At 57.8% G+C, this 20,935-nt stretch overlaps 1 protein-coding gene across 3 annotated transcripts; it reads right to left on the bottom strand.

Moving 5' to 3' along the window:
- Positions 1–1,161: 1,161 nt before the first annotated feature.
- ACADSB (acyl-CoA dehydrogenase short/branched chain) lies at positions 1,162–20,730 on the bottom strand. Of its 3 annotated transcripts, none has more exons than XM_036335589.1 (11): positions 20,594–20,730; positions 11,574–11,733; positions 11,299–11,399; positions 10,212–10,418; positions 9,592–9,762; positions 8,850–8,975; positions 6,856–6,948; positions 5,052–5,141; positions 3,318–3,455; positions 2,596–2,695; positions 1,162–1,754 (listed from the first exon to the last, which is right to left on the bottom strand). In XM_036335589.1, the coding sequence occupies exons 1-11, from the start codon at positions 20,633–20,635 to the stop codon at positions 1,684–1,686; spliced, it is 1,299 nt and encodes a 432-aa protein (XP_036191482.1). In that variant the 5' UTR covers positions 20,636–20,730; the 3' UTR covers positions 1,162–1,683. The 3 variants fall into 3 exon arrangements, with proteins under 3 accessions (XP_036191482.1, XP_036191485.1, XP_036191483.1); XM_036335592.1 differs by lacking the exon at positions 20,594–20,730 and adding an exon at positions 12,053–12,161; XM_036335590.1 differs by lacking the exon at positions 6,856–6,948.
- Positions 20,731–20,935: the final 205 nt, after the last annotated feature.

Here is a 20,935-nt window from a genome sequence, read left to right as displayed (position 1 = left end):
GTAAAGCCACCTTCACAGTCACAGGAAGTGACGTCCACGCCCCTTCCATTCAGAGCATTTCACCCACCCCGACTTCCCATCAGTCCCGACTTCCATCAGGTCCCCCGACTTCCCATCAGTCCCCCCAACTTCCCATCAGGTCCCCCGACTTCCCATCAGTCCCCCTGACTTCCCATCAGGTCCCTCAACTCCCCATCAGTCCCCCCGACTTCCCATCAGACTCCCCCCGACTTCCCATCAGACTCCCCCCGACTTCCCATCAGACTCCCCCTGACTTCCTATCAGTCCCCCCGACTTCCCATCAGTCCCCCCGACTTCCCATCAGTTCCCCCTGACTTCCCATCAGGTCTCCCTGACTTCCCATCAGTCCCCCCACTTTCATTCTGAGAGACTGAATGAGGGCTTTCCTCATCTCCCTGTTTGAAAGTTAAGTAGATGTTACCTCTTTTGGACCAAGGACTAAATTTGTTCTTATTTCTTCCTAATACTTTAATGTAACTCCCACATCCACTGTATTTACACAATTCTGAATATTTAACTATGATCTGTATTACAGAGTCCAGCTCAGTAAACGTGAACGGGCAAAGCACAACTTCTTTCCTAATAAACCCTGTCCTGCATCTGCGCCCAAGGTGCTTCCTGTGCAGCAGTGGCGACGCTGAGCCTTGAAACGCTCCCCAGCCCTTTCAGGACCTGTGACCCCGGCACCCCCTCCACCCGGCACCCCCACCACCCGGCGCCCCCACCACCCGGCATCCCCTCCACCCCCTTGAGGCCCCTGTGCCGACCTCGGCCTTTCTGCACCTGTGCTGCAAGCACCCAAGTGCTTCTGCTTCCCGCGATGAAAGGACTTTTCTGTCATTCTCTGTCACTGAACATGCTCTAACTGCCCCCCATGAGATCGGACACGGCTCCGGGGGGCAGGACACCTCCCTCCTGAGAATCACGGAGGCGAACGAGGCGCAGCGGCTGAAGTACGAGCCACGGTGAAGCCAGGCAGCGCGGCCGAGGACGGTCCCGCTTAAGGAGACACTTGCTGGCGACGGCGTGGACAGTGACACGACAACAGGGGCGCCTCTGACCGCGGACCCCAGTGCTGAGGCTTCACACCGGAGAGTCAGCCGAGCTGACAGCCCGCCCACACCCTCCGCACAGGCCGGCCTCGCGACATCTTGGCTTTATTTTGGTAAAATAGCGTTTTCTTCACGTTTACGACTTACAGAGCGGGACCCTTACCTGCCTCCCATTCTCAGGTTATCACAACTAGAACTCTCAGATTTTCCCACAGAAACTATTTGTCCGTTTCTACCTCATTTAGCAGCTTAGGGTGGACTCAATCCGGGAGACTTGCCAAGTCTAACAGACATGTCTGACGAATGCCACAAAGGAGGTCTCGTGGGAACAGACAACGCCCGGGGTCACCAGCACCCAGCCGTGGAGAGAGCCCTCTGCACCTGCAGCTGGGACGAGGCCTCAGACCTTTAGAAAGTTCCGAGGAGGCAGGAGAGCATTTCTCCCCAGATGTCCAAGTGGCTTCCTGTGCCCACGCTGGGCGGAGCTGGAAGAACACAGAGATGGCGACCCGAGACCCACGACCACAACTTCCACCAATCACTGTGCTGCCGGGTGACGCTCCCCAGGTCACAGAGCTTCGGGGTTCAGACGGCCCAGCGGGCCCCGGGGTCAGTACGCCGCGTCGAGGTGCTTCCCGATGGTGTTCAGCTGGATGTTGGACGCGCCCTCGTATATTGTACCTTAAACAAAGGGACCGGAGTGAGGACCCGGCTGCGTGTGCGGAAGGCACAGCTCTGCGGACAGACCTGCACCTGCTCCACGCTCTGCTCCGCGCCAGTGCCCCGCGCCCCGAGCATGTGGCCCGCGGAGGCGGCTGTGCCTGCGAGACATGGCCCTCCGCCTGGGAGTGGGATTCCGATTCCAGAATCCGCATCACACAGGCGAGGCTCCGTCCCTGAGCCGGCAGCACAGAAGCCCGAGGGCCCTCAGGACCGCGGCCTGCAGGGCGGCTCTGCCCTCCGCCTGGACAGAGCCTCGGATGCTCAGGCTCGTAGGCAGGTAGCTTCTGAAATTGTGACTCACACTTCAAAGAACAGACGAAACAAACCCCAAATGTTAACGTTTTTAGTAAAAGAAAAAATTAAGGCAGATTTTTAAAAATCCTCACCTGAGGATGTTTTTTCATTGATCTTCAGGGAGGAGGAAGGGGGGTGGGGTGGGGGAGAAACATCGATCAGTTGTCTCCCATATGTGCCCCCACCCAGGATCCAACCTGCGACCTGGGCGTGTGCCCTGCCCGGGACCTGGACCCCAACCTTCTGGTGACAGGACGACGCTCCGACCCACTGAGCACCGGCCAGGACAGGACAGTGTGTGCTGTGGTTTTACTAGAAGGTCTGCCGAGGCATTTGGAAAGGCAATTTGATGTTTTTAAAAGAACCTGTAAACCCAGTTCTTGAGGGAAGAGGTGGGAAGCGCAGCCAGAGGAGAGGCAGCCCCCGGCGCAGGCGCGCACACCGCCGCTATGGCCCGTACACCCGTGGCGGCGGCAGCAGGGCGAGCCGACGGGAGCAGCCTTACCGATCTTGGCGTCTCGGAAGTACTTCTCCACCGGGCAGTTCCTGGTGTAGCCCACGCCTCCCATCCAGTCGATGCATCTGCTGGTCGTCAGCCCCGCGACCTACCAAACACAGCAGAGGTCACCCGTGTGACCACACCACCTGCGCGTCCCACTCCCGTGCCGTGCGGGCGGGCGGGCAGAGCGGACACGGGGTCTGGTAGCCTGGCCCTCAAGGGAGGTGGAGGCAGGAGCTGACGGAACGAAGGGTTCAATGACTACGTGAGGCTACGGAAGGAGGACAAATTGCTGAGGCTAGGAACAGCAGCCCCGGGACCTGGCCGAGTTCTCAGGCCACGTCTGTGTAACAGGGAGCTCATCTGTGTAACACTGAGCTCATCTGTGTAACACGGTACACACCTGTGTAACGGAACATGTCTGCGTAACACAGAGCTCATCTGTTTGAACAGAGAGCGCACACAGGGGCAGCCCCTTCTGGGTGTTTCCATTTTCCATCATCTCCATGGCATTCACTCGCCCTGACGTGGAACCATGTGGGCAACGCCAGCACTCAGACGAGGCTGACTGGGGGTTTACGAGGGTCCTCCCACCAGAATTGGGCGCCATGGTTTCCATGTGGGACCCTGGGGACACTCGGGACCTCACAGAACGAAGGCCCTTTCTGACGGAAGCGCCTGCGTTTTTATTATTTTTTGAATTATCAGCAGCAGCAGCAGCACTTCACCTCGGACGCGTAGTACTTGGCCATGGCCGCCTCCTTGATGAACGGCTTCCCCGCCTCCACCAGCCGCGCGGCGTTGTAGGTCAGCAGCCGCGCCGCCTCCAGCTGGGTGGCCACCTGGGCCACCTGGTGCTGCAGGCCCTGGACAGGAGGCCAAGTTAGAGAAGGCGCCCAAGTCCCGCCGGTGGGCGCCAGAGACTCAAACATCCCCCAAGGAGCCCACACTCGTGTTGTAAAAACACTTCACAACCTGCCGCCTGCACGGCATGCGTTGCTTTAAGAAGTTTTCCAAGTTCATGTAATTCTGTATCACTGTCAAGGTTGAAAAAATCAATGATCACCAAGTTAACTTTAAAAATTTGAGTTATATTTAATAATTATTTTCAACCGTTTTTATGTTCAAGTGGAGGTTAAACAAAATTCCAAAAGAGCAAAATTTTGAATATACATTTTCATTTGCTTGAATTAAGAAAATTTTCATTCTCATCTAGTTGCTCGAACTTGCGGTCTAGCGGAGAGAATGATGTTAGCTCAGGCAGAGCAAAACCAACTGCTCTACTGAGAGTAAAGCTTTTAAAAACGACCACCTTGAATCCAGGCCTCACACAGACATAAAACTAATAAGCTGCTTTTCATGATCAAACTTCTAAGTTTTCTTTTAATCACCCCGAGAAGCATCTTTAGAAATGTCACCCCTGGCCCTTCCTCCTCCTCCATGTCCGCCGCTTCCTGTGTGCAGAGGGACCACGCCTCCCTCACCCTGCCCCGTGTCTGTCCCTCTGCTGCTGCTGGTGTGGCTGTTCTGAGAAAGTCCTCGAGGACAGAAGCCGGACAACAGATCCTGTAATTCTGATACCACCCCGCATGGCCCTGGGAACTCGGTCTCTGTGCAGAGGATGGCGGTGGTCATGTGACTGCGGGGATCCGGCCAGGCCTGCTGTGCTCCCACTTTGCAGACCTTGACCTGACTGCGCAGCCCCAACCCGGGGCCTCTGCATGCGTGCGGTGCGTGTGCTGGGACGATGCCTGGCCAGCACCCCGAGACGCAGCAGGCCGGAGCGGGGAAGGAAGAGCAGCCGAGCCCGAGCTCACGGGACCGCGCAGACCGCGCGGCGATCCCTGTGGTCACTGCCGATGAGCTGGGTGAGCGCGTCAGCTGCCCCAGCCGCCAACCTGCTGAGACCTGCTGAGGGCGGGCCCCAGCCCCTCCCCTGGCAGCCGGGAGCTCTGAGAGCCAGGCCACTGGGCCAGGCCAGGGCCACGCCCACGCTGGCGGAGGGCACCGCTCTGGCGCTTTGCTTTCTGTGCCGAGTGCGCCCGTGGAAGCGGCGGGGCGGACCGAGCGAGTCTCCGGAGGACCCTGCGCGGCTCGGCCTGTCACTCACTGAACACCGCCGGCCTCCGCCACGCGCTGGCGCCTGCCCGCCGGGGGGAAACCGCCCCGGAGGACGGGCCTCATCTCTACCCGACAGAGCGGGCCGTCAGGGCGCAGAGCGGGCGGGGCCTGTCTCAGGCCTAAAGCCAGTAACACAGGACCGGGGCCTGAGCCCGGCAGGGACTGCAGACCCGTGTGCGGAGCTCGGGAAGCCGTGCGGAGCCACCTCCAAGGCTCTCCCAGACACCCGGCCCCTCCCTCTCCCACTGGGATCCGAGGGTCCCCCACGGCTTTGCGCCCCCTCTTCACTAGCGGGAAGGCAGGCGAGTCCAGCACAGGGAAAGATGCTAAGGATTATATACCTGAAAGTCAAATAATCTTTTGCCAAACTGCATCCTTTCTTTAATATACGGAACAGTGTAGTCAAAACATCCTTGAGCCAATCCCAGCATCTGAGGGAAGAAAAGATCAGAATTTCTTATTTTGTTACAGAGCCTGAACCTGGGCAGGGGCCTGTGTGGCTAAGCCAGGCGTCAGGCTCCCGCCCGGGGCGAGTGCAGAGCCGGAGTCGAGAGCTCACGGAGCAGGTGGGAACACCGCCCGCTCACACCCTTGAGGACCGCCCAGGCCGTGGGGCAGCCCCGCTGCAGCTCCTCCTGGCTAACCACGCTCCGCATCGGCTGAACGGTCCCCGCTTAGAAATGGTCCCTGAATTCAACGTTACCTCGTCATGAAGTCACATCTAACCACGGCATGCCATGCAGGCTCAGAAAGAGGGAAAGAGAATTGGCAGGTTAAGCTTTGGGGGAAATGCCCACAAACTTCAATATTTCATTCGAACACATCACCTTTCCTCTAGCCGTTTATTTAGAACTTTCTGGAGAACAGAATATCGTGTAAAAATTAAAGGACGAAAACAAAGGAGCAGAACTCCGACAGAACAAAGGGAGTGCGGCCGGGCCCCTGCACTCCGGCTCCGAGCTCGGATGGTGCCTGTCACCCTAGAACGGAAGTTGTTTCACCTTAGAATAGTTTTCTATCGGCGTGAAAACGGAAATAGGCGGCTGTCCACTAAAACCGGCCTCCCTCTGAAATGCTTTCACTGTAAACCCTGAAAGTCTAAGTCTCTGCGGCTGCAGAGGGCCGAGGACGGGCACCTTCAGACCCGCTGCCTGGGCCTCGGTCCCTACGAGGCGCCCGCCGCCCCCGACCTTAACCTCCGGTCAGGCTGTAAGGCCACCCGAGCAACAGCCGCCCGCCAGCCGCGAGCTCTGCGCCCGCGCGTCTACGTTGGCTCCATGTCTGACGGGCTGAACCGCAGAAACCCTTTCAGGAGAACAGAGAAGCCAGTCTCTTCAGTAAGATGTTATCTAGTTCTGTGGGAGGTAAGCGTTACGATTTAAGAATATTCTGTTAGCAAACCTGGCAGCCGTGAAAAAAATCTCGAGTCATACCACAATATTTGAGCAATCCAACAGCTAGTCTGTATAATAACCTAAAATCTAAAAGCTCTCCTGTTTGTGAATTCCGGATATCCACTGACTAAAAGTAAATAAATATATCCTACAAAAATGATGTAATTTATAAAACCAAAGGCTTTACTCATTTTCTTAATCTAAGAAATAACCATACCACTTAATAGAAACATGTGCTATGCATGACAAAGGGCAAATATGATAAATGACTGAATAGTTCTCACACCACATATCTATTCAATGCAGCTCTTATATTTCAAGCGTCTCACACACAAATCCCCTGAATTTCACATGCAAAACCAAGAACAAACATTTCATTATCTATTGATTAGAGACTTGTACTACATAGTTCAAAATCACTTCTTCTTAAATTAGAATGTTCTTCCAGAATGGATTTCATGAGTTAAAGACTTGATTTAAAATAAAATACTGCATCTATCACACAACCTGGAAGTCATCGATGCAGGTATCGGGCAAACGTTCATGTTCCGAAAGCAGGAAGCCGCCACCTGAGCCCACTGTTGGTTCTCAGGACATCTCTGATGGGGAGCCCAGAGCCCTGCGGGCCTGGAGGGAGGGCGCCCCCTTGTGTCCGCATGCTTCCCCTCTTGCTGGCTGCACTGCATTTCCCCTTCCTGCTGTTCATTGACCGGCCCTGGGAGAGAGCGTGCCAGGGCACAAGGCGACCCACCTGAGCAGCGATTCCTATTCTCCCTTCATTGAGGCTCCCTATGGCGTACTTGTAGCCATGGCCCACCTGCCCCAGGACATTGGCTTCTGGAACCTGGAAAAAACCCAATTATTTCTCAATTTAATTCAACATAATTCATTTTGATTATGTGTGTGTGTGTGTGTGTGTGTGTGTGTGTTTTAAATGTTGCCCTAGCCCAGTGGTCAGCAAACTCATTAGCCAACAGAGCCAAATATCAACAGTACAACGATTGAAATTTCTTTTGAGAGCCAAATTTTTTAAACTTAAACTATATAGGTAGGTACACTGTTATTTACTTAATTAGGGGACTCCTAAGGCTTAGGAAGAGCCACACTCAAGGGGCCAAAGAGCCGCATGTGGCTCGCGAGCTGCAGTTTGCCGACCACGGCCCTAGCTGTTTTGGCTCAATGGCTAGAGCATCAGCCTGGGGACCAAAGGGTCCCGGGTTCGATTCCTGGTCAGGGCACGTGCCCGGGTTGCGGACTCGGCCCCCAGTGGGGGGCGTGCAGGAGGCAGCCAATCCATGATTCTCTCTCATCATTGATGTTTCTATCTCTCCCTCTCCCTTCCTCTTTGAAATCAATAAAAGTATATTTAAAAAATGTTTTTGTTGGTTTCAGAGAGAGGAAGGGAGAGGGATAGAGGAACAGAAACATTAACGATGAGAGTCATTGATTGGCTGCCTCCTGACGCCCCGCTCTGGGCCTGTGCCCTGACCGGGAATCGAACCGTGACCTCCCGGTTCATGGGTCAATGCTCAACCACTGAGCCTCGCCGGCCCGGCTGATTTTTTACTTTTAATGCACATCGACTGCAACGCGTGTGCCGTGACCCAGCACAGTGCTCGGCCCCAGCTGTGTCCCGCGGTGAATGGCTCCCGGCACGGTCTGGGAGAGACGGCCCCTGCCCAGAACCCGCCGGCATCTGCTGGCGACGAATGCGTCCAGAGGCAGGAGTCGCTCACGGCTCCTCAACAGCACGAAGGAACGAGGCGTCCCCAGCTCCTGTCCGCATGGCCCAGTGTGAGCGACACGGGGAGTCGCAGGAAACACGGACTCCCTGTGGCCGCTCGGGCGGGAACTGTCCCGTGGAGACTGTCACCCAGGAGAATGCATGTGTGTGCACGTGCGTGTGCGCCTAGAAAGGAGGGAAGCGGGGAGGTGACCATGTTCACGCATCACTTTCAAAAAGCTGCACCAGAAGCAGCAAAAGATGCACTGGCTTTAGGATAAGGACAGCGAGGAGAGACGGGCAGATGGAGAAAGAGAAGAGAAAGCAGGAAAAGGAAGGCAGCCATGAGGCCCCGACACCTGCGGGCCAGTCTCTCTCTCTAAAGTCCACCCTCACGGCCTCCTTCTCTCTAAAGTCCACCCTCACGGCCTCCTTCTCTCTAAAGTCCACCCTCACAGCCTCTTTCTCTCTCTAAAGTCCACCCTCACGGCCTCTCTCTCTCTCTCTAAAGTCCACCCTCACGGCCTCTCTCTCTAAAGTCCGCCCTCACGGCCTCCTTCTCTCTAAAGTCCACCCTCACAGCCTCTTTCTCTCTCTAAAGCCCGCCCTCACAGCCTCTCTCTCTCTAAAGTCCACCCTCACAGCCTCTCTCTCTAAAGCCCGCCCTCATGGCCTCTCTCTAAAGTCCACCCTCATTTTAAAAGACTCAACTCAGAACTGAGGGGCGCTGCCCGGTGCTTCCCATCTCCCTGAGCAACACCCCCACCTGGTGGCCTGGCTGCACCCACACAGGCTCCTGCCTGAGCCTGGCCACAGCACCACGCGTGTAAACGGGTCAATTCCTGGCTCAGGAGCTGCCGGGCAGCCAGGCTGCCTCTGGCCTAACCCTCGGGGAGCACAGTGATCATGGCTCCGAGCACGTCCTCGTCCGAGCCCACCGGTCCCGCGGTCGCCGCCTCCCCACACCCGGGTCCGCGCGGAGCGGCTCACACCCGCCGACGCGCTGGAGCTCTGATACCCACCTTGACGTCCTCGAGGGTGAGCGGGCAGGTGGACGAGGCCCTGATGCCCAGCTTGTTCTCGGCTTTCCCCACGTGGAAGCCCTCCGTGTCCCGGTCGACCACGAAGCAGGTGATGCCTCGGTACCCCTAGGGGAGGGGGTGTGAGCACCCGGCTGATTAGATCCCTCCTTCCCACCATTCAGGTAAACAGAGCCCAGAAGGGACCTTTAGCGAGAGCCGCCGGGGCTGGCACTGCAGCATGTAGGCGACACGGAGGAGCAGAGGGCCCGGGCTCAGACTCACTCGCCTCGCCCCCCTCCTTCCTCAGAACCAAGTGGGGCTTTTACATGATCCAGTTACAGAACCACATGATCATGGGGACTCCACGTTTCATACTCCATTTCATTAAAAACTTCAAAGTCTTAAAACTTAATTCAATTAAATGTCACATTCGAGAAAAGACAAAAGTTAAAATGTATTTACTTTGCTGTATGTCTATTTTCCAATTGAATAAAAGAGTCTTAAAACTAAATGTACTAACCAGGTACCTGGGTTTCTCATCGTTAAGTAGGGAATGAGAAATGAAACGACACTGATGATGGCCGCCCCGCGGGGCGCACACTTGCACAGCACAAGGAGGCTGGGCTGCGAGGGAGGAGGGCGCCAACCCTGCCCGTGCCGAGGAGGGAGACTCCAGGACAAGGCCTTGGGGACCTGGACGCGGGACGGAGAGAAAGAGGACAGACGGGGTGCGGGAACTGACCGCGCCCGGGTCCGCGTTCGCCATCACCAGGAAGAGCTCGGCCTCCCGGGCGCTGCTGATCCACATCTTGGACCCGTTGAGGACGTAGTGGCCCCCCTTCTTCTCGGCTCTGGTCTTCAGGGCGAACGAGTCGCTGCCGGCCCCGGCCTCTGACAGGCAGAAGCTCCCCACCTGCGGGGCACGCGTGCCAGTCACTGTCACACTCCGCATGACACACTCTCAGCAGCCAGCACCTGCTCAGCCGCCGGCCACACTCACAACCTGCGCGCTCCCGGGCGGAGATGGCGCCCGACGGCAGTGTCTCCCCAACCCCGTCTCAGGCAGGCTGGGGCCCAGCACACACGTCCAATGCTGAGTTTAAGTGAATCGGCTCCTCTAGGAGGACAGCGCGATGGCTGTGAGCCCTCCAACGAGGGCGTCACAAAATATCATCGGGTCAAAAAGAGTAACTCCACCGTCACACGACCGTTCTCTCAGTGTCCAAGGGGCAGGCGACAGGCAGTGTGTTTAGCGGCGTGCACGCACCAGGGGCCTTTGCAGGGCCGCTCTCCGGCCAGGAGCAGCCATTCCCCACACAGCACGGCCTCCCAGACTGAGCACAGAAAGCCCCGCGGCCTCACCTTGGCCGTGGCCAGCTGGCTCAGGTAGGCCGCCTTCTGCTCCTCTGTCCCGTGCTTCCGCACCAGCCCGTTCACCACCGTGTTCTGGATGTCGCAGATCAGCGCCACGGACGCGTCCACCTTGGCCAGCTCCTCCACCACCAGGACGAGGGAGAAGAAGGAAGCCCCGGTCCCTCCGTACTTGGCGTCGACGTCCACGGCCATGAACTGCGGGAGAGTAGGGCGGCGCTTTACAAGTCGAAGGTAAGCTGTGGCCACGCCCCTTCTCAATCCTGTATTTCGCAGGAATGCCTCACTGTATTTATGTATATGACACAGACCACACGAATCTGGAACGGATGACATAACTAAACGCTACGCTACCTGCTTCCATTTGTGACCTAAAGAGCAAAGCACAGGGAAGACGCTGTGAAGACCAGGGAAGGACGCGAGAAGCCTGCCATGAACAACCCCGACGACCTTCACCGCTCAGGCCTGCAGGTGGCGGCCCTTCCCACTGGTGTCACTGTGAGGAGGACACTGAAGGGGGACCTGCTCGTGGGAACGTCCGCTCGCACTCAGCACCACCTCCCCAGCTAGGAGCTGCCCCTGACTCCTCAACCCTCCAGGGCGGCTCCTCTGAGCCACTGCAGCAAACCCCGACGGTAGCGGACACAGCTGGCGGCGCTTCCTGGACCAGCTGGGCTTCCCAGGACCCGCAGCGGCTCAGCAGCTCGGCCGGGACCAGGACCCCCAGCTCCCCGGGTGCAAGTCCTCGTTCCAGGAAGAGGAGGTGGTGCATGTAGTTCACCACCCGGCGCGGGAAACTGGCAGGCGAGCGCGCCCCCTTCCTCTCCGACACTCTGGCCCCCTCCACTGCCGTCTGGTGGTGGCTTTCTGTTTGAAGCTGGGGGACACGTAGCTGGGCTGAAGGGACAGCCTCAAAGGGAGATGGAAGTGGTCGCGCTCCGGGAGGAAGCAGCGAGGGCGGTAGCTCCCTGCAGAGCTCAGATGCTATCCTCACAGACCCTACATCATCTAAAAGCAGGCCAGCATTTTAACCCGGAAGGTGTTTGCAGGGATGGAAATGGAAGACATGCATGTGTACCCCTTGCTGAAACAGTCCTTGTATGACTGACTTCTCCATTTTTGCATTTTCATCCATGGTCGAGACCAAAGGAGCAACTTGTTCCCGGGCAAATTTTTTAACTGTAGGAAAAAAAATACCGTAAGTCTTTACTCTATTGCTATGACGTGCCTTACTTTTTTCAAAAAGAATTTTAAATGAGTGTCAAACAATTCCATTCACAAACGCAGGTGCACAGATCCGCCCATGTGCTTGGACCTCATGCCGCAGCCCGACCCGGCCAGGGGCCCGCTCACCTGCGCTCTGGATCATCAGCTCCTCATCGGAGAGCGTCTGCAGGGGGGCGCCAGGGAGCCCGCTGCCTGCCGGGCTGAGCAGAGCCTCGGAGTGGGAGGCCCGGAGGGCACCGGGAGGGCTCTTCCAAGCAGGCAGGCAGGTTGGGAAGTTTCGTCTAAGCTGTAAAAACAGTCCCCGTTGAGTAGGGAGCCCACAGGCACATGTGTACACACACACACACATACACACACACCACACGGATAGGGAACACACACCACACATGTACACATATATGCACACACGTGTGCGCACACACACACGGTAGGAGAAGCGTCAGAACATCAACTTCTTGTTCACGGCCATGGGAACAAAAGCAAACACTGGCTTCGGGGATATTACTCCTTTGCCAGCAACGAGCTGCTCCGAATGAACACATTTCCCAGATGATTACCTTTTACCGGCAAGGAAAGAGAACTTTCTAGACGGAGCTCATGCTTACGTCCGCGGCCTGTTTTGTTTCTTCGGCTGCTCACTGGGAGGAGAGCACAGCACAAAGGGGTGAAGAAAGGATGCTCTGGGCCGGCGGCGTGGCTCCGGTGAGCGTCCGCCTAGGAACCAGGAGGTCAGGGCCCAGCCGGGCTGCAGGCTCCATCCCCAGTGGGGCGTGCAGGAGGCAGCGATCCATGGTTCTCTCTCATCACTGGTGTTTCTCTCTCCCCACCTCCTTTCCTCTCTGACACCAATAGAAACTTTTTTTTAAGAGAAAAGCAGCTCTGGAGTCAGAGCACTGGCCTCGAACCCTCACACCTCATCTCCAACGAGGCCGTGACCTTGGACAAGTGATAGCTGACCTCCGTTAGCCTCCATCCCGGTCCCTCCCTGTAGAGTGCGGAGAATCCGCTCGGAGTCCTGAGGACGAGGAGAGAAGCCATGGCAAGGGCCCAGCGAGGACCCACCAGAGAGGGCTCCGTGGACGGAGATGGCTTTCTGCCAGGTCCGCGGGGTCCCTGGCGGTCAGTCGTCATGACAGGCGCGGTCCCAGCGGCGAGTGACCTCGGGGACCTGCCAGGCTAGGGCACGCCCTGTCGCCGTGTCCATTCTACTCAGCAATGGAGTTGCTACAATTTTATTGAAAAAAGAGGCCATCCCATTTTAAAGACTTATTATACCTTTTCACTGTTCTTTTGCGGCATTTTAGTAAAGGAGACAAGGAATCAGTCATTTCCTGAGCCTGAGAACATGCCCAGTAAGGGCAGCTGGCACAGAAGTGCACATATTATGTGATTCTATTCATGAAAATCCAGAGGAGGGAGGGAGGCGGCTGCTGGGGCAGGGCGGGGCTGGGAGGGGGAGAGGGAAAGGAGAGGTGGGGGAGAGGAGGAGGAGGGGGAGGAGTTGTGAAGGGCGCAGGGATGCCTCGGTGAGGAACAGCCTCTCTGGGTGATGGGCGGGCTCACAACTCTGTCAATGGGCTGAAAATCACCGTTTCATTCACTTAAAATGACTGAGCTTCATGGTAGGGCAGTTATTCGGGAATAAAGCTGTTTAGAAAGAAACCCGTGCTTCCCTTTTCCCTAACAAGGAAGAGGCTGCCTCGGGCCCTGGCACCCGCCCGCTGGGCGTCCAGAGGGGAGGCGAGCGCTGGCAGCTTCCCAGCAGCTGCTGATCGCACAGGGCGCCGGGCGCCGCGGGGAGGGCCAAGCGGCGCAGGGGCAACAGCAGCGCCTGCGTCACGGCAACTCCCTCTGGCGGGTTCTGGTGACACCCGTGGAGCCACTGACACGTGGAGAACCGGAGGGAGCGCCCGCTGCACCCACGGCTGTTCCATGCGCCGGCCATCGCTGCGGACCTGTGCTGCGCATTCCGCTCCGATTGAACGGGGACAGAAGCGCTGGCCACACAGAAGGAAGACGAGTGTCTTCATTCCTCTGCTCCACTTCGCTTTGTGTTGAAAGGAGGAGGCAGGTAGTTTAGGGCAAAGTCGCATGGAGCTCCTCTCGTTCAGAGACAGAGTTGGGACATGAACATCTGGGCCAGGGAGGAGGGACAGGGTGCAGGGGGGAAAGTGCTCACTGGAGAGACGGGGGCTGTATGCTGAGCGAGCGGAATCCATTCTTTAAAAAAATGTTTTTATCATTTCAGAGAGGAAGGGAGAGGGAGAGAGGGAGAAACATCAGAGACGAGAGAGAATCCTGGGTCAGCTGCCTCCTGCACGCCCCCTACTGGGGATCGAGCCCGCAACCTGGGCCTGTGCCCTGACCGGGAATCGAACCCTAACCTGGTTCCTAGGTCAACACTCCACCCCTGAGCCACGCTGCTGGGCTTGATGGTGACTTTCGAGAGCCCCTGCCCTGCGTGGTGGCCGCCATCACGTGCTTGTCCACGGAGCACCCACGGCACCTCCTCACAGGCTCTGTGCAGAGCAGCAGGGCTCCTAGTGGAACTGGGGTTTATGCCTCGCCCAGCCCTTCCCAGAGCTTCCGTCCCGTCTGTTTCCTATCAATTGCCAGAGCGGTTGCTCTTAGACGAGACGCACTGGTGACCAAACCTGGGGCCTGGGGTCTGGGGACGCCTGTGGGCGGAACCGAAGTCCAGGGACTTGGATGGGTTAGAATCACACCTTCACGTCCGCCCTCTCGCAGAAACGTGTTTTCCCTTCTGAGCGTAGGCCACGAGTCCCGCGGGTGAAGAGTGAGCGGTGACTGTCGCCAGAAGACAGGACAGATGCTTCCACATCACAGAGCAGGGGGTCCCCAGACCCTGAGACATTGTTGGGGCTCGTTACTACTTCACAGTCACGGCAGTTACTCAACTGCTGCCGGGTCTTATTTCAGAAGCACCGATTGTTATATTACAATTTAAAATACTTTAATAACTTTATCGCAATTTATTTCCTCTGTAAGCCTACAGATCTATGCATTCTGAAACACGTTGAGAAAAGGCCTATACACTCTGCTGCACTGCCGTATGCCTCTCACCCACGACACAGAAACGGTTAAGATCCCCTGACGGCCAAAGGTTCTGGTAAATCTTTTGCTAAAGTCATTAACTTTGGCCAAAGTTAGCCACAACCTTCTCCTTGCGGTCAGCACAAGGAATGTTTACAGCACGAGAGGCAAAGGCAGACACAGGAGCAAAGGGGTGCTGACCCCCAAGGGAGAGCACCTACACTTCCCCCAAGGAAATGTCCTGCTCCGGCACGAGGATGCTTCCCCTGGAGTGCCAGCTCTCACGGCTTCTCGCCAAGTGCGGCTCCTGGCTCCTCCCTGCAGACAGGGGTGTGCGTGTGCCATGACTTTGACTGGGCTTTACACTCCCCCCGCCCCCCCGCCTCCGAGAGCTTTCCAAGCCCCCCTGCTGGACGCCTGGGGAAGCAGAGCAGGTTTCAGGCCCCACGCCCGCGCACATCTGGCCATCTGGCCTGGCCAGTCCTCAGGCAGCCGACTTCTTTGTGGGTGAGATAAACTCCCCTTCTGCCCCCTTCGCCGCCTCCTGCCCCAGCCGCTATCTTTCCTGTCCAGCGCCCCCCCCCCCCCCGCCCCCGCCCCCGTGGTCTCTGTCCGGGAGTTTAGCTGCACAAATGGCACAGCTGGCTCTTTGCTCTGTTTCCCAGGCCCGGGAGGTTAAGCTGCGCATTCTCCGGTTCGGCAGCAGCGGCCGTAACCTTCTGTTCTCAGGTGTCCTGGGCTGGTGAGGATAAGGTCTTGTGATTCACCAGCTGGCTGCAAGCAGCCCAAACTGTTTGGTCTTGTTCCATTTTCTTGTCTCAGTTTCCCTTCTACGTGCCCAGGGATCTCCCCAGCTTTCACTACACTGCCACACTTCTACCCTTTTAAGTTCTTCTGGCTGGCCCAAAAAGCAAGTTGATAAGAGACAGATTAGCGGGAGAAAAAAACAAATTACAGTTTAATGGCATGTCCACGCCCTGTAAACAAGGTAGAACACCGAGTACCTCACCAACACGGCAGAAGCCGGCACCTGAAACACCAGAGGACAATGTGGGGGTGGAGCGCCAGTTATGGGCGTGACCAGGCGAAGCGCAGGACACAGCTCAGGCTGTCACCTGCTCGGATGGCTATGCGTTTATCTGAGCCAAACTGACAACTGCGGAGTGAGAAAACGCTCAGGGAAAATGGCCATTTGCCACTTATTTACACGTCAGAATCAAAGGGGAACACATACGGGTTACAGGAAATCACCTGGTGATAGGGGAGGGGGCGGGAGAGAGCAAGCAACCTGTGGGCCTGTATGAAAAGTAAAGCGATAGACACAGACTTGTGTGAACACAGGCGGGTAGAAGGTAGCACACAGTTCACCGTTAACACGATCACAATAGCAAAGAAGGGCTCTGGTGGGAGATTGTGCCCTGAGGGGTCTGGGAAAAGGAAATGACCCTCACATTCCAAAGACATGTTATTCTAGATGCAAAGAGACCACAGGCAGGCTCGGTGAAGGTGAAGACGGACCCGGTCAAGAAAGATGCAGCCTCGACATGCCTGCCCACCGCGACTGCCTGTTCGTGAGCAAGCTTTCACTGCCGACCGTCGGGCTCCTGCAGGTCTGCGGGTGAAAGGCGCCCAGCAGCCTCCCCGGAGCTCGCCGCGATGGTGAGTGTGTGGCCCCGTCCTCACCGTCAGAGCGCAGGCCTTCTCCAGCCACAGCGAGGCAGGCCTGGCCCGGTGAGGGAACCGCCCTCAGGCTCCCGTGCAAACACAAGCGACCTTCACAAAGGTTGTCTTCTACTTGGTTTTGAGAACGTCTCCCATGTCTGCTGTTTCCTCAAATCACTCAGCCTAAAATAACCCTTAGGCCACAGAAGCATGTATTGGGGTGCAAAGGTTGCTCCCCTTCACCAGTCAATACTTTGTTTCTGAAATTTCTTTCTCCCGACCCCCTTCAGTGTGGCTGATGCACTTGCAATGACAATCACTGTGGCTTATTCACACCCATAGATTCCTTCCTCAGCTCATTCACACCCTTCCAGGCTCTTCCCGGAGCCATGCGGCTGTCCCGGTCCCTGGCCCATAAACACTCCTGATCTGGGACCTGCCGGCCTTTCTGCCTGAATCAGTGCTTCTTGCACAGCTATTCTTTCGCATCTCAAATGCTTGGTGCTTCTCACTTTAGCCTTTTATTGTTAAGCTAACAAAATGGAAAAATAACCAAAAACCTGATGAATAGCTTTTGACCTACATTATTCCACACCTGTGCACTCTATCTGTATAACACAATCTGAAAGAAGAATTCTATGTCAAAGGGCAACATGAATTCAAAATTCTAATAAAATTTCCCAAATTGTCTTTTGCAGCAGTTAAACATTCTAACTCCCACTGGTAAACGTTTAAGGTGCCTGTATTCTGACACCTTAGAACGTTTAAGGAGAAAATTCTGAGATGTTCTATATTCTATTACAGGGGCCTGACTGGCTCCATGGTTGAGCGTCGACCTAGGAACCAGGAGGTCAGGGTTCGATTCCCAATCAGGGCACAGGCCCGGGTTGAGGCTCCATCCCCCGTGGGGCGTGCAGGTGGCAGCCAATCCATGGTTCTCTCTCACCATGGGTGTTTCTATCTCCCTCTCCCTCTCCCTTCCCCTCTGAAATCAATAGAAATAGACTTAAAACAAGTAAGTAAAGGAAGGCTCAGCATTCAGTTGTGGAAGGTGAAATGTTCGCTTTCCAGGGCAGAGACCCTGAGAGGAAGGGGAGAGAATCTAGGGCAGCCAGAGATCGTTGCGGTTGGTCTCCTGGGAACCAGAGAGAAAGGAGGGTGGCAACACCATTCTGAATGCCAGTGTCTAGGTGAGGGAAAGGCTCAGCCCGGGGCTGTGGGCGTTGCGCTACAGGGACAAGCACAGGCCTAACCGCTTACAGCAACGGCCACTGCCACCTGAATGAATGCATCCCATCCCGCAGCCTATCCCCGCAGCTCTCCTGCTGATGGTTTCTCAGAGCGCACGCCTCCCTCCCCGCTTGGCTGACACCCTTGGCCCCGACTCCCCACCCCTCTGCCGACTTACCCCGGCCTAAGCCACTCCTCTGAGCACATCTGTCCACACATTGCTCAGCACTGGCAAGCCTCCTACTGTCCTGTCACGCATTTAACACATCTGCCCCGCCTCCCATTGAAACTGTACCGTCCCTGAGGCCAAGGACCCTGCTGGCGGATCAGAACTCTGTGGGGAGCAGACAGGCCCGCCAGGAGCTGGTGGGATGGCTTCTGCCCGTACCACTAGCTAGTGCTTACTAAGTATTTACAACGTGCCAAGAGCTGCGCTAAGCCCCGGACATCCCCTCTCCCTTACTGTGCTGTTCTCCCCACCGTGGAGAGCAGAGCACGGAAGGACGAGTGGGCATGTCCTGGGGGGCGGGGCAGGGAGGATGCAAACCCAAGTGGCCAGCCCCCGATGCCAATAACTGGCCAACGAGTGCTGATGGCTGTGTGTGGCAGGGCGCCGAGCCAGGCCCACGTGCCTCCGGCAGCTGGAGGGGCTGGCAGTCTGGCACGATGAAGGGAACAGAAACTGCCTGAAGTGTTCTGAGACCACCGGCCGGCGAGGTCCGTTCCGGCAGATGGGTTGTTTAAACCAAATGAACAGGGAGTTCCAATCGCCAGAACAGGAAGATCTGAGGCGGTTGGGTGGGCTGGGACCAGCCCGACTGTGTGCCCGAGGGCTGAACGCCGCCTCCCAGTCCCGGTGGAAGGTAAGTCCTGACCTGATGACCTGACACCGCCTCCTGGCCTCACGGGGAGTAGCAGGGCGGGTGTCAGATGCGCTCCCTGCATTGTAAAGGCCCCCTCCAGGCGCCTCTCCGTGCATCCCTGGTTAGGGGCCGAAATAGTCTGACCTGGCACTCTCCACCCTCCATGCACGTGCGGTGACAAGTCAACTGTCACAGCCATGACGCTGCACCTCCCAGGCTCAGACCTTCCAGGGTCTCCACCGCCCAGAGGACAAAGCCCCAAATTCCTCAGAACGCCCCAGCCCCTCCTCGCTTCAGGACTCCCCCACTCCTCTCCCGGCCTCAGACCCACCCCCAGCTCCAGAGAGCCCGTCTCTCCGGATGGCCCTGGAGCCTCTCCCTGCTCCGCGCCACAGGCAGGCGTAGACCCACAGCACCGGTGCCACAGCTGGATGAGGTGAGGCTGGTTGGGTACCGTTCCGACCTTTCCACATCAGATAAACTTCTTATTTAATTTTTAAAAATATGCTTTCATTGATTTCAGAGAGAGCAAGGGAGAGGAAGAGAGAGAAACACTGATGAGAAACATGGATCAGCTGCCTCCTGCCTGCCCCCTGCTGGAGATGGAGTCTGCAACCCGGGCATGTGCTCTGACCGGGAATGGAACCCACGTCCTCCTGGCGCAGGGGGCTCACTCAGCCAACTGAGCCACACCCCGCCCGCCAGGCAAAAGGGCAACGTCTTAGAGGTCAGTGTTGGGGTCTTTATTATTATATCTGCCACAGTGCCCAATGCCTCCTACTTGGCAAGAATGAGAGCGAATATTTCAGGACAGCTACCGCTGTGCGGGCACTAATTCTCAGTGCCTCACCGGCACATACAAATCCATTTAATCTTCACAACAACCCTGTGGGCAGAGGTACTCTTAATCCCATCATTTTATGCACCAGGAAGCCGACACCCAGCGGTGAAGAAACATGTTCAAGGTGATACACTAGGAAGGGACAGAGCCGGGCTCAAACCCAAGCCACTGGCCCCATTCTTGTCCCCTCGCCAGAGCCCACACCCCGTCGGTGCAAATGCTTCAAGAACGAGGGACGGCGATAAGCTGCCACGAAACCCACAATCCAAGCACAAGGCGTCCGTGGCCCCTCTCAGGAAGGGGAGGGCGGCGTCCGCTCTGCGGGAGCCCTGCTGCTCCTGTCCTCGCTGAGGGACTCTGAGCACCCCCTTACTCTCATCGGGAAGTTCAACCACCTTCCAGGACGGGCGAGAGCCAAGGCTGCAGCCAGAGCAGCAAGAAGAGAAGAGAAGAGAATGGCCGCCCGCGCCAGTGTGCGCTCCACCAATACTGGCCCCAACACCCACGTCCAGCTGCGAAGCCAGGCGGTTCTGCTCCACCACTGACAGCAATTAGAGCCGTGTCACCCACGATCTAACCGCGCTTCTTCGCCACAATTTGCTAACATTGTCTGACTAATTCTCTGAACACCCTAAATATCAAATAACTGCAATTATCCCCCATGAAACAAAGAGCCCTGCCTCCAGGCGGCGGCGGAAGAACTTTCAACTCATCCAAGCGAACAAGAGGGAAAGGAAACGTAAACAGCCGCTGTCAGCCGGGCCCCGGGGCCCTGCACGAGCGGCAGCGGATGCAAATGTGGGGGCTCGGGACAGCGGGGCAGGGGGCTCCGGACAGCGGGGCAGGGGGCGAGGGCGCCTGGTGGAAAAGGCCAGGCGCGAGCGGCGGGAGAGTCACCAGGTGTGTGGGTCCCGCGAGCAGAACTGGGCGCCACAGGTGGGCGCCCCGGGGGCGGGGTTTCCGCTCCAGCCCGGGCGGCGGGGCGGCGGGGCGAGGCGAGCCCATCGGGAGGATGCTCGGACCCCGGCCGCGGGAGGTCCAGCCCCGAGGGCCCGTCTAATGCGGGGCAGGAGCGCGGCCGGGGTGCAGGGAAGCTCCGCTCGGCAGGAGACCATCTTCCGTTCGGCTGGGCGGGGCGGGGAGGCTGACAATACCTCGGGGGAAGGGACACCGGGGAGGTGCCATCGCCGCGCAGTGTCACCGCAGGGCCCGACTCGGGGCCGGCCCACCGCCCGCAAGGACACCGCGCACCGGCGGCCTCGACGCCACGCAGGGAGCCGGCTCCGCCGAGGAGCGCCCGGCCCCCCGGCCCGCTCCCCCCGCTGCCGCTGCCCGCCGCCTTGCGGGACCCAGGCCGGCCGCGGAGGAAGGTCTGACACTGACCCGCGGAGGGGCGGGCGCCCCGGTCCCGTTAGAGGACTCTGCCGCGGGGTCCCAGGTCGCCCCGACTCTCAGCACGGTCCCCCCCGCGGCCCCCCACCCCGCGGGGCACTCACCAGCGCGCTGCCGCGCAGCAGCCGGACCGCCGCGACCTCCATCGGAGCCGCAGGCCCGGGCGTCGCACGCCGGCGAATTCCTCAAAACTCCCGGCCGCTCGCCAGCGCCCCGAGGCCACAGGGCAGGCCCGCCCCGCCCCCTCCGTCCCGCCCCCTCCGTCCCGCCCACCACGCTCCGCTCACGCCCCTGGCCACGCCTCCTACGGCTACGGAACCCCAGGAGGGACAATTCTCCTTTCCGCTTGGCGCTACTCCCTGCTCGCGCGAGATTTGACGACAGCAGTGGGGCGGGAAGGAAGCGGAGACGCACCAAACATGGCGGCGGCCGCGGCAGCAGCGGCG

The sequence above is a fragment of the Myotis myotis genome, unplaced genomic scaffold (genome assembly GCF_014108235.1).
Source record: "Myotis myotis isolate mMyoMyo1 unplaced genomic scaffold, mMyoMyo1.p scaffold_m19_p_15, whole genome shotgun sequence".
In the NCBI taxonomy this organism is placed as follows: Eukaryota; Metazoa; Chordata; class Mammalia; order Chiroptera; family Vespertilionidae; genus Myotis; species Myotis myotis.
Note: the sequence above shows the minus strand (reverse complement) of the source record. Positions and strands in the feature narration are given on the sequence as shown.